The sequence below is a fragment of the Bactrocera tryoni genome, chromosome 2 (genome assembly GCF_016617805.1).
Source record: "Bactrocera tryoni isolate S06 chromosome 2, CSIRO_BtryS06_freeze2, whole genome shotgun sequence".
Lineage (NCBI taxonomy): Eukaryota > Metazoa > Arthropoda > Insecta > Diptera > Tephritidae > Bactrocera > Bactrocera tryoni.
The window spans coordinates 38,584,928-38,597,405 of NC_052500.1; the positions used below are offsets into that span (position 1 = coordinate 38,584,928).

Sequence of the window (12,478 nt, forward strand, 5' to 3'; positions counted from 1 at the left end):
CAAAATTATGATTGGGAAGTGACATGCTTGTAGTCCGTTTTCACCCATTTTCAAAATATGACATAAGACATAAGATAAGAGTTATGTTATGAACCAAAGTGGTGCAACAGTTCTTGAGATATAGAACTTCGGCTGTGAAAAAAATGATTTTGAAATATTTATTATGGTAATTATACCCCTTTAGTAGCTTACACCATATCCATTATGTGGGGAGTGGGCTCGCTCATCATCTCATGTATCTTCATCTTGATTAAAGGTAAACAGCGAACTAACCGTTAGCTGAACAAAAATAATAGTTAAAAGCAGTTTTCCTTTTTTCAAAACAAGAATTGGCACTAGGTGTAAAATATTTTTTCCTGAATAAAAACGAAAAAATTAAGTTATGTTTAATTCCAAACATTAATTGAATTATTTTTCGGCAGGTTCCACAATTTCTCCTTATTTTGAAATGAAAAGGCTGCCAATCATCCTCTTAAGGTCCCTTCACAAGTTCTCAAGCGGATTGGGGGCAAGGAATGACTAAGCCACTATATACAGTTCCCATCTGCATCCTTGAACCACTCTTGTTGATAACACCATCTCAGCAGTATGTTTTCTTCAGAATATAGTACCATAACGTTTTGCAAAATATCTCTGTACACAAAGGCGGTCATTGTGTCCTTTATCAAAAATAAAAGACTAAGGCTTTTCTTTGCGCAACTTCCCCATGTTTAATTGTCTTCGTGGTGTATCTACCCTTAGGCCGGCGGACAGTTCTTTTACAATATTTCCGTAAATATTAATCATAACTTCATCACTGAATAACATAATGCCCCACTTTTTTTCTCCGATGCAACAGCACCAATTTTTATGTTCAGCGGCAAAAGCTTCTGTATGTATGTGAACCCTTCGTAGAAGAGGAATTTTTCTAGCTTTGCGCCTCGGTAGATAACCGTTTACTAAACGACTTCGAATTGTCCACGAGGGTCCAACTTTCGTTGAAATTTGTCTTGAAGTCACAAAAGGGTTCTTATTTGCCTTAAGAAGTATACGGCCATCATCAATCAGGTCAGTTTTTCTTGGCTTACCACGTTTCCTTTTAATTGTTTTTCTTTAGAGCATTGATTACAAAGTTTTTCCACCGCTCTAACAAATTTGCAATGAATATTTATGTTTTCCTTCATCAAGCTATTTTTTTCGACGCTCTACATATGTATGTAGGTGCAATAGCTTTTGCTATCCATTATAAATAATTCCTTCTTTCCAGTATAATAGTGTTCAAAGGAATATACAATTACAAATACTGCAATACTTAAATTTTTATGAAAAATACTTCGAAATAACCACTAATTTTTTTAATATTTCTTACACTCATTTTATTGGTGAACCAAATTAATGTAGCTTGTCATTTATAAGCAAAATTAATAAAATAATAATATAAGTTGTTGATACTGGCGCTCTACTCATTGGTCTTCAACACTAGAGTATAATGGTATAAAAAAAGTAACAGTTACAACACCATTTGACGACAAAACAGTACCAGCTAAAATCACACCGATTATTTTAACTATAAAAGGATATACAACTTCAATTCGTAACCACGTCTGTACAATGACGACAATTGTATCAAACACTCCTGGTAATGTAACCATGGATAATAATAATATTAACGAAATCAATTGTAAGTTTTATCAAAAAGAGAAAATTTGTTTCATATAGCCTTCTTCTATATGTACCTATCATCAAAAAATCCATATTTGCTTGTTAATCTTATATATAAAAATTAATTGGGTTTTTGTCTGTTCGCTATAGCTGACTAAACCGTTGAATGAAATGAAAAGTGACCTGAAAGGAATCCAATGAGGATGGTTTGTAAAAAAAAACTCAGAAAATGTTTATCTTTAACCGACTTACGAGCGTAACTTTCCAAAAAGTGACTTTTCTCTACAAAATTTTGTTTGTTTTATTTTCCATTTGATTTATTTGTAAATTATTTGAATTGTTCAATTTCGATCGTTTGCTTTCTTTATTTCGGCTATTCAAAAGGTAAATTATTGAAAACTTTATGTGCGTTTCATACAAAGTCATCAATTATAGAATGAAATTTGTCACGATGCCACGAAGATGATGCCCTAATATCGGTGGGCGTTCTTTTTGCCATCAACATACATTGGCATCTCAAAGAACATGCACGAGTAGCGGAATTGTGGACGGGCGGATTTTTTTGCTACGTTCATTTGCAATCCAAAATGACCATACTATAGATTACGGAATTATTGAATCGGGATCAATCAGCAAGATCGTCATGATGTCACAGCACTTTTCAAACAACAGCTACAATGTTTGATGGACCTCATCTTGAAGCATATAAACGAAGCATATGGTGCTATTAGATGCTGGATGTACTCTTTTGAGTGCCAAAAAAGAGGTTTACCAGATCAAATTGATGAAATCATTTCTGCGGAAATTCCTGATCTAGAGATAGATTCAGAATTATGCGAAGTGGTGAAAACCAATATGGTTCACGGACCTTGCGGACTCCACAATCCCACTTCGGTTTGTATGTCTGACAGTAAATGCACGAAACACTATCCACGTGCTTTTCTTTCGGAAACGCAAACTGGAAATAATGAATATCCACCGTATCGGTGTCGCTCACCAGACGATAATGACTGAACATTCAGCTTTCAATTTAGAGGAGAGAATATCGAAGTTGACAACACATGGATCATACCATATTCGCCATTATTGTTTAATTCACATTCAAAACTCATATCAATGTTGAGTATTGCAGTTTGGTGAAATCGATAAAATACGTTTGCAGGAAAGAAAGCAACATGGCGTTTATTGGCCTTGAACGGGATGAGATTATCAAGAATCAAATGGGTTGATACGTGTACTGCAATGAAGCGTTTTGTAAGATATTTATTTTTGCAATTCATGAACGTTTTCCGACTGTTGTGCATCTCGCATTTCATTTGGAGAAAGCCAAAGTGTAACCAGAGTCAACCCAGAGAATACAGTACAGCCAGCGGAAACACATTGCTATCTTCGGAAATGCCTTGATATTATACATAAATGCATCGTCGTGTTCTCAACTAATGCAATAGGACTAATTTATACAATCCACCCGAAAAACGACGATTGCTTCTACCTTTGGTTGCTATTGGTTAATGTACGCGGTTCAATGGGCAAATTTCGGTTGATGCTTCCAGTGGTTTGATATCAATTCCACCTGCTTTTGTATTCACTTCAACGAAAGATGAACTCATCATGAATGTTTATTTGAACGTTGCACAGATTATTGTAACTACGATTGCTTGAAAGCAACCGCAATTTCAGCTGCCAAAATTACCGATGTTAATGACCTAAACTGGAAGATTCAAAGTGTAATGGAACCCGACTGATTGTGACGAGCAGAACTCTTGAATTTACGTATTCCTTTGAGTTTCAACGACTTGCTATTTCAGTTCAATTGTATTCAGTTTCCAGAGAAAATTGCGTTTGCGATGACAATCAACAGGACACAAGGATAATCTAGAAGAGTGTGGCATAAATCTGGAAAGGCTATGTTTTTCATGCGGCCATATATACGTGGCGTGTTCATGAGTTGGAAAATCATCTTCTCTGTTCATTTACGCACCGGAACAGAAACTAAAAAATGTTGTTTATAAAGCAGCGTTACATTGAAAAAATTTAGAAAAATCGAAAATACTTGTAAATAATTTTCAACACAATATAAATTCAACTTTCTTTTCATTTCAAAACACTAAATTTCACACAGGACAACGCTTGCAGGGTCAGCTTGTATAAAATAAAACTCTACCTATTGTTATTAGTATACAATTACCTTAAAACTAATTTTACTCGTAAAACGATAAAAGCTGGCCTTTGTTGTGAAATTGATTATAGAAGTTATTCAAGTAATGTAAACTTTATTTTAAACGCAATTCTTTCTAGTATCACTGCTTAATTTTAAGATCCCTGAGGCTTTGTGTTCGGCGTGGTACGCAGCAATTGCATATGCTGTCCCAGCATATGTTCCAAATGATTGCACTCACGTAATTTCCCCTTAAACTGATCGAGAGTTTCATATAGAACCGGATAGAGTTGAGGCAAAATTCCGTGATCCAAAGTAGGGAACAAATGATGCAAAATATGATCGCCGAAATGTGTTAAAACCAGGAATTGCGAACCCTTCAAGTCCCCACGATCGATAATAGTATCTACTTGAAAAAGACCCCAATCACGATCTTCACGAGCAGCATCACCTTCGTGATAGATCTCTGGGTCGTGATGAGCAGCATTTAAGCCAATAACGCAGAAAGCAAAACTAGCAATCATGGTGATGAATACCCACTGACGCAGCGATAAAAGCAATGAGAGATCAGAGAACAGAAATATTGTTAGTGGTATGCTGAGCGACAAAATATCATGCCAGTACATGATGTTGTTATAACGTAGGGAGTAAATAATTCTGAAACAAATGTATTATTACATTCGTCGCATTCAAAATTAGAGAAAATCGAAATAATACCTGGTTGCCTTTTGTAATGGAAAAGCAATACAATAAGTCAATGGCTCTGTGATGATTGAGAGGTAACGCATCATCTTGCTCTTTATATAAGGATTGGGGATCCAGCAAACAAGCGGCTCAAACATTGACAATTCCAAATCTAAATATGAATTTGGGTAAATATGGTGGGAGAGTGCATGAGAAATGCGCCACGAGCAGAAGTTCATCATACTCATATTAAAAGTGTACATCCGCCAGTTGTCTCGCCTGTGGAAATAGTTATGCGCCACAATGGTAGTCCAACAAAGTGCTGTGCCGGCCAGCGCTAAGCAGAGTATACTATTCAGGCGAGCGCTTAATACAGCGAAAATATATATGGACACAAATAATGATAAGTGTATTAGCTGAAAATCAAATTCAAATTATTAGCTAAAATTACTTTTCACGAAATTTAGCTGTAACTAACATCACTTTTCTTCTTCGGAGTGGTATCAATGGTTTTTAGTGTTTCACGAACACGTTCGCGCAAAGTCTTATAGAATCCATCTTCATGTAAAGTGAGGGTATAAATGCGCGGGTTTTTGGCATCACGAACTTTATATTTTTGAAGTAACTTATGGGGACCCTTGGAGATATGATGGGCCTCAAATGCCTCGGTAATGTCGGTGCCCTAATAACATTATTTAAGTGTTCAAGCAAGGTATACCACTTATTGAATTCATATTATTTTTTACCTTCGATTCTATTAACCAAAATTCGCCCCCTGGGTGCTCATTAATGAATTCCGTGAAATCATAAATTCCATCATATATTCGCCATAAGCCTTCCGCTTCGTCGTCATTTTGTTTGCCCAAGAGCCATCTGCCGAGAAAAAGAAATCTATTTTACAAAATCTCTGCGAAAATTGTATTCCTCATATGCCATATACAAATACGTTGTTAATATAAAACGATCCTAATTATTGTAAATATTAAAAAAATAAATACTGAACTCAATTAGCTTTATAATACCCCGAACAATATTGTTGTCACCTTTGAAATATTCCCCACTCGATATTATGAACGTAATCTTCTTCCAATCGTCGAAATATTTCGCAAACCTTTAGTTCTTCAAGCAATTTTCTTATCTGGTAATGTATCTTAAAGGTTTTCTTCAATTTTGGAAATAAAAAAGGCACACGGAGTCTGGCGAATATGGAGGCTGGCCCATCGTTACAGTATTGTGTTTTGCCTAGAGTTCAGATCAAATTTTGAATTTACAACAAATAAAAATAGTCAAGCTCATAAAAACACGTCATGCATACAGCAAGAATTTTTCACTAATTTGCCCCCGAAATGTATATCATCGGAATAAAACAAAATTTTGAATTGGACTCTTCCTCTAAATTTTTAATTCTAAAATTGCCGTTATTTTTCGAACACTTCTCGAATTTAAATGATCAGCGTGATGACCTGAGTTGTTTTAGGCATTTCCAACTCTTGGTTTATATAAGTACGTACATATGTATGTATATTAATCTATATATATAGTATATATTAATCTTTCAGAGATAACAATCTGAAATTCTTCACACGCCCAATACCACTATAGGAAATACTTAGCTGGCTTACAAAGTGATTGCTCAAAATATAAAGTTCTTGTGTGGAAAACAAGACAAAATCTTTACAAAACTTGCTCTAAATTAAGCATATCTCTGAAGTTATTGTTCATATCGGACTACAGGTCCTACTATAGCAGGAATGAGGTGGATTATAAGAAATAACTTACAAAAAGTTTTCAGATTTTGTTATTCATTTAGTTAAAATGAGACATTCACCTGTGAAGGCTGCGCCGTAGTTCAGTTTTTTTTATTCATTTTTCCTCAAAATGTGCCTGATTTTCTTGAACTTAGTATAGGGCTATGTGAGGTAATCTTTTTTTTTAATTTAATCATAGCTGAAGTTGTGGATTATCGTATCTCGTCTAACAAATGATGAAGATGAGCATCTGACACTTAGCTTTTTTTTATAATATAAGTGATTTGTCATTGCACAAAATTCCACGCCAGCGCGATGAGAAATTGAAAGCTTATCACAAATTGTTATGAGAACAAATTCTGATTATTTTAATTTGTTTCACAAGCTACGTTCCAAATGCTGATAAATCATGTTGTCAAATATGCATTTTAAATATTAAAATTTAATATATGATTTAGAATAACTACTTCCACCTGTATATAAATACTTAGAAAAATTAGTGGAACATTGTTTTCCAAAAATAAATTAGATTTCTACATATAGTATGTATTATATATCTTAAAAATCCAGCACTAAAACATACAAGGTGCGTTCCAAAGTATACCTTTATGATAACCTTTTGGAGCATTCTTTAGTACATCTTTCATATTTTAGTGAGTTTTATTATTAAATAAAATAGCACAAGGTTTTTTTACTGAATGAATTGTTTTATCATACTGCTGAGGAATTCAAAATGATTCAAAACTACTTATTAAACTGTGTTCTTGTTTTAAACATCTGTAAATTTCTATTAGAGTTGAATGAACTCATTGTATTTGACCATTGCTGGTACTATGACGTGATGTGCAATAATAAATTTGTATGTTTAACCTTTCCTTCAAAGGCTTGAACTGTATTGTACTTAAGCCTGGCTCATTATCTATAACTACGCTTTTAACATTTAGAAAAGTTCAAAAATTTTATCTTCTAGATTTAATTTGTCTTTAATATGCCTTATATTTAGAATAAGAATCTAAACATGGAAGAAATTTTAAGTAGAGTACTACTATTCATAACAGTTGTCCCCATCTAACACCCTGAAGAACTCTGCAAACTTGGAGCCTTAATCATTCATAGCGTCAAGAATACAAAATAGGCTACAACCGTCAACAAACCAATCAAATTGTGAAATTACGAGAATGTGCGAAGAGTAGACCAAAACTCAAATAAAAACTGCTGAACCAGTTAAAACCATGGCAACTCAAGATGAAGAAATCTCAACGGAATACCTCAATTTTAAATTAAGAAAATTTCGTGAGTTAGGGAAACTCCCTCCCATATCAAATAAAACCATAGAAGATCAGTATCTCCAGTCGTACTTATCCGTATATATGCATTTGGGTGATTTCAATTTACCATGTGCCTGATGAAAAGCTTTTGATGATTGCAAGGTAAAGAGGACTTTTTGAATCTAGCGCCCCATCGTGGCGCCATCTATATGGCGACTGGCGCTATCTTTATCGATTGTCCAGTGAGAATTTCATGACATTTCATGGATTGGAAGTGAAGTTATTGCGTTTAAAGTGTCAGTATGTTTGTGTTAGCGGTGCGAAAATGAGCTTCGAACAAAGAGCCAACATTAAATTTTGTTTTAAAATTAGCAAAACTTTTACCGAAACAAGTTTATGGCGACCATTGCCTATCCCGTAGCAGAGTGCACGAGTAGTTTCAATGTTTTCAAAGCGGTCGTGAGGACATAAATGACGATCAACGTGTGGGCCAATCAAAATCCGTGATCACCGGAAATTCCATTGAAACCTGTCGTGAATTCATCAAAAATCAGACGAAATCATCATTGAAATTCATGGAAATGGAATTTAACATCTCCAAAACATCGATTTATCGCATTTTGACCGAACATTTGGGCTTACGAAAGGTGTGTGCACGGTTTGACGACCAAAAATTGCTCTAATCGATCGACGCTTGTGACTGATTATTTGACCAAAAATCACATTTCAACCATTAACCACTCTTCGCATTCACCTGATATGGCACCGTGCGACTTCTTCCTTTTTCGGGAAAATGCATTTGCCCATGAAAGGAAAGCGTTATGCAGACGTAGAGGCCATTCATAAGACTTTCACCGGTATACTGGCGCACATACCGGTCAGCGAGCTAAAACACTCGTTCGACCTGCTTTTGGACCGTGCAAAAAGCTGTATTGAAACAGGAGGAGACTATGTTGAATAAAATAAACTGATTTTGCCGAAAAAACCATTTGTTCTGTGTTTTTGGAACCCTCCTAGTATAGTAAACTTTTCAAAATCCACCAACTCAAAACCTGCTATTTTAAAACCCTGCTTCAGTTTAAACAATCATTGAAGACTAAAAATAATTCTGGGATATACCCAACATTCGGAAATAAAATGGATTATAGTAAATTTCCTAAAAATATTAAAGTGCTACACCTTCAAATAAAATCTACAGCTAAAAAAAAGCAAGTGGTTGCAATTCTTTCGGCGAAAAGCATTAAAAACAAAGTTACTCTACTCACCCTTTTGTTGTGATAAGTTTCGAATTTCTGTAAGTAGGAAATTTGGTTGCAATTCCTGACTGTTTCCAAGTTTCTATAACCATTGTTTGTAAAAATTCGCTATTCTCTGCGCTAAACGTAAAAGGACCCGAACGTTAGTAAAGTTGGTGTAAACGCGCAGCGATCGATCGTCAATACCGGTCCAATTAGAACTGACTTAAGATTTAATTTACGTAAATCATTTTAAATTGTTTATTTTTCGCCAAAGTCCCGGGGGAAAATGACAAGCGGTTTCTTATCAATGTTTTGAATTATAAGAAGTATGTATATAAATATGTCATGTACATATGTACATATATAGTTATATAATTATAAATATATGTATGTATATATACGATTTTAATTCGAAACTTAATAAATACAGGCGGACACTTATCAGTACAAATTTCTTCCACAAATAGTAATATATGTATGTACATATATGTATGTATTCTAAAAATTTAATTTTCACAAATTTGCTCTTATCAATAAATAAATAAGCACTAGAGAATCCGCTGGAGTCTTAAAATAATCTTCTGTTAAATGCATTTAAAGTATTTTCAAAAAAATACCAATATACAAGTATAGTACTAGTCCCTCAGTTTTTAAGTTATCGTTTTGAAATTTTGCAAACGTCATTTTCTCTTCAAGAAGCTGCTCACAGAGAATGTATAATATAGAGAAGGTTCAGGCAGAGAACTTAAAACATAGAGAAGGTGCAGGTTCGACGTCGAACAATTTATAAGATTGGAGTAAGGAATTCACCTCACAACTTCAGAATTCACGATGTGAAATGTTAACATTTTTAACAGTTCTCCACATACTCAAACAGAGAATATGAAGAGAAATAATATACGTATGCATGGCCATGAGTACACTCCCAACGAAGAATTTCGTTTTGCTTTACGTTTATATTTTATTCCATTTTGAACAGCGAAAAATGTGTACAAAACAATGACACATAAATGAGAACATAAGACATTTTTTTATGTTTTCTGTCTCATATACCCAAGAATATGAAGAGACATAAATATGTATATGTATGCATGCCCATGATGATACTCCCAAACAGAGAATATTGAAGAAAAATAGTATATTTGATATCCCATAGGAAATGTATGTATGAATGTATGGAAATATGTATGTATGTATGTATGTAGAACTTTTATTCATTATTTTTCAAATTATTTTATGTTAATTTAATCTTATTTTATAATAAGTCATTTTAAATAAATAAAAGATTTACCTAACACCATTATGATATTTTCATGATTCATGTTAGCTTTCAACCAGGGAATTTCTTTCATACGCAATGTACGAATGTAAGGAATTTCGTTTTGCCGTCGGCATTTCTATTTCTCATACTTCAATTTTTGCGTTCAATCAAGGAATTGCTTGTATGTATGTGCAATGTATGCCTTTGCGTTTTGCCGTCGGCATTTTCATATTGACATGTAAAAGTAATTATGTATTTCTTTGTTTCGTTTTGGCCCAATTTTGTATATTAAGACAAGTGTCAATAATTGCGCCAAAATCAAATAAATATTTACATATCACTACCATGGAACCTGTAAAAATCTTCTTCTTACATGTTCTTTGTATATATCATATGTAAATAAGTATTGAGCTTTACACACAAATGAAAGTAACTATCTTTCTTTCAAGTGACAAGTGTCGATAATTGCGCCAAAATAAAATATATTATGTATTCATATGTAAATATGTTTTAAACTTTATATAAAATTGAAGTGTCAATAATTGCGCCAATTTTCATAAAGTTGGTGATTTTGTGAAGTGCGGACGTAATTTTTTTCAATCGTGTTATTTTTAAAAATCGGAATAAAATGCCGAAAGTTCGTAAGTGTCGCGTGCGCGGGTGTGAGAGTACCAGCGGTGGGGTACTCCGACTGTTTAGTTTCCCAAATGAATGTGAGTTGGCTGAAAAGTGGAAGGAGAATCTAAAGATTTCTCCCACTGACCATGTTCCAGCCAGCAACTCATTCATTTGTGAGAAACATTTTCAAAAAGAGGCAAATGGCCCAAAAATGCTTAAAAGGAATGCAGTACCTACATTGCATCATTCTTTTTTATCTTGGGGGTGTTTATTTATGTAAGTGTAATATGTATTTGCTTGTGGGTGCCCTTACAAGTGCATGAGTGTGTTTGATGATTCGCGGGTGCACATACAAGTGTGTGCGTGTGTGTGTTTTAATAATTTGCCCAGCCAGCATTTATGTAGACAAAAAAATAATCGTTTTGTGAGCGTTCAAGTGTGTGACCTTTACAAAATAACAATATATTCTAAATATAACAATAATAATAACTTATCCTGTGCAAATATGCTGAATGAATGAAGAATGGCTTTATTTGTTATGAATCTTTGTAGAATTTCAATATTTGAATTGCAAGCAGTGCCCCAAAGTTGCACACCGTATGTCCATATAGGTTTTAGTATAGATTTATATATATAATAGTAATTTATTTTCAAGATATAACTGCGATGTATGCCCAAGTAGCCATTAGAGTGGTTTGGTTTTTATTTTTAATTGTTTATTTTTGGCTGGTGCGTGTGTGTGTTTAATTTAATTTCCTATGGGTGCATATAATATTTGATATTACATATATGTATGTACATATGTACATACACTTATGTATATTGAAATTTAGTATTAATTATATATGTATGTATATTTTATATTTATCTTTATATTTATTTAAAATTTTTTTAGATGAGGACCCAACGCAATTATTTCAACCGGTGCGCCCGTACAAAAGTTGCTGCGTTAGCAACTGTGCCGGTGGAGCAAAACTTTTTTCGTTTCCTAAAACGGAAGTTGCTAGAAATAATTGGGTGAAGGCCTGCAATCTTCAGTTACCACTAAAAAAAACATTTATATATATGTGAAAGACATTTTCACAGTAAAGATATCTCGTCAAGGCGCATTTTAAATGAAGCTCTTCCTGTGCTAAATTTAGAATTTGAAGCTGACGAAACTAGTCAGCAATCGCCACAGTGGGTTTTGCCGCCGGTTGTACAAACATATGATGTTTTAAAAACCGAGTGTACAACACCAAATGAAATGTCATTTGAAGAGATGGGAAATCCAAATGACATATCATTTCAAGAATTTGAAAAATATTCCCGCCTTCATGGAATAGAAATGAAGTGCGAAGATAGTGAGAATATCACTGTTCGCGACCACGAGCATTACGCTCGAGTAGCTAGGGGTTTTCAAAGCAATTCTTTGAGGCAAATGAAAAAGATTAAAGAGCTAAAAAGGAAAGTTTTCCTGTTGACAAAAAAATGTCAAGCTCTCGAAAAAAACGTCATAATAACAGGCGATGCTAATGAACATGCGATAACATTAATTAATATCATTTTTGAAATAATAATTTATTGAAAATTATTTTTTATTTAATTTTATAACATAAAATTTTTACCATTTTTCGGAAAACAAAATAATCACGCATATGTGACAATGGTCATATAATTCAATATAAGCATGCATATATGAAAATCATGCATATGTCACTCAGAGAATGCTTTTTTACATTCTCTGTGTGACTGTATATTTTGTATATTTTTCTACAAAGCAATTCTCTTTATTTATTCTCAGTCGTTTTACATATATTTCTGCCATTGAACGTGCTCATATCTGCTAAATAGCAGCGAGAATGGTGAATTCCGTACCCCAA

General features: G+C 33.9%; 1 protein-coding gene across 2 annotated transcripts; it reads right to left on the reverse strand.

Annotated features, from left to right (window-relative positions):
* Positions 1-3,869: 3,869 nt before the first annotated feature.
* LOC120769370 (cytochrome b5-related protein) lies at positions 3,870-8,945 on the reverse strand. Of its 2 annotated transcripts, XM_040096334.1 has the most exons (6): positions 8,765-8,945; positions 5,230-5,356; positions 4,962-5,165; positions 4,728-4,899; positions 4,517-4,655; positions 3,870-4,456 (listed from the first exon to the last, which is right to left on the reverse strand). In XM_040096334.1, exons 1-6 carry the CDS (start codon positions 8,845-8,847, stop codon positions 3,955-3,957), a joined length of 1,227 nt encoding a protein of 408 aa, XP_039952268.1. In that variant the 5' UTR covers positions 8,848-8,945; the 3' UTR covers positions 3,870-3,954. The 2 variants fall into 2 exon arrangements, with proteins under 2 accessions (XP_039952268.1, XP_039952267.1); XM_040096333.1 differs by having other exon boundaries at positions 4,517-4,899.
* Between the last annotated feature and the right edge of the window lie 3,533 nt (positions 8,946-12,478).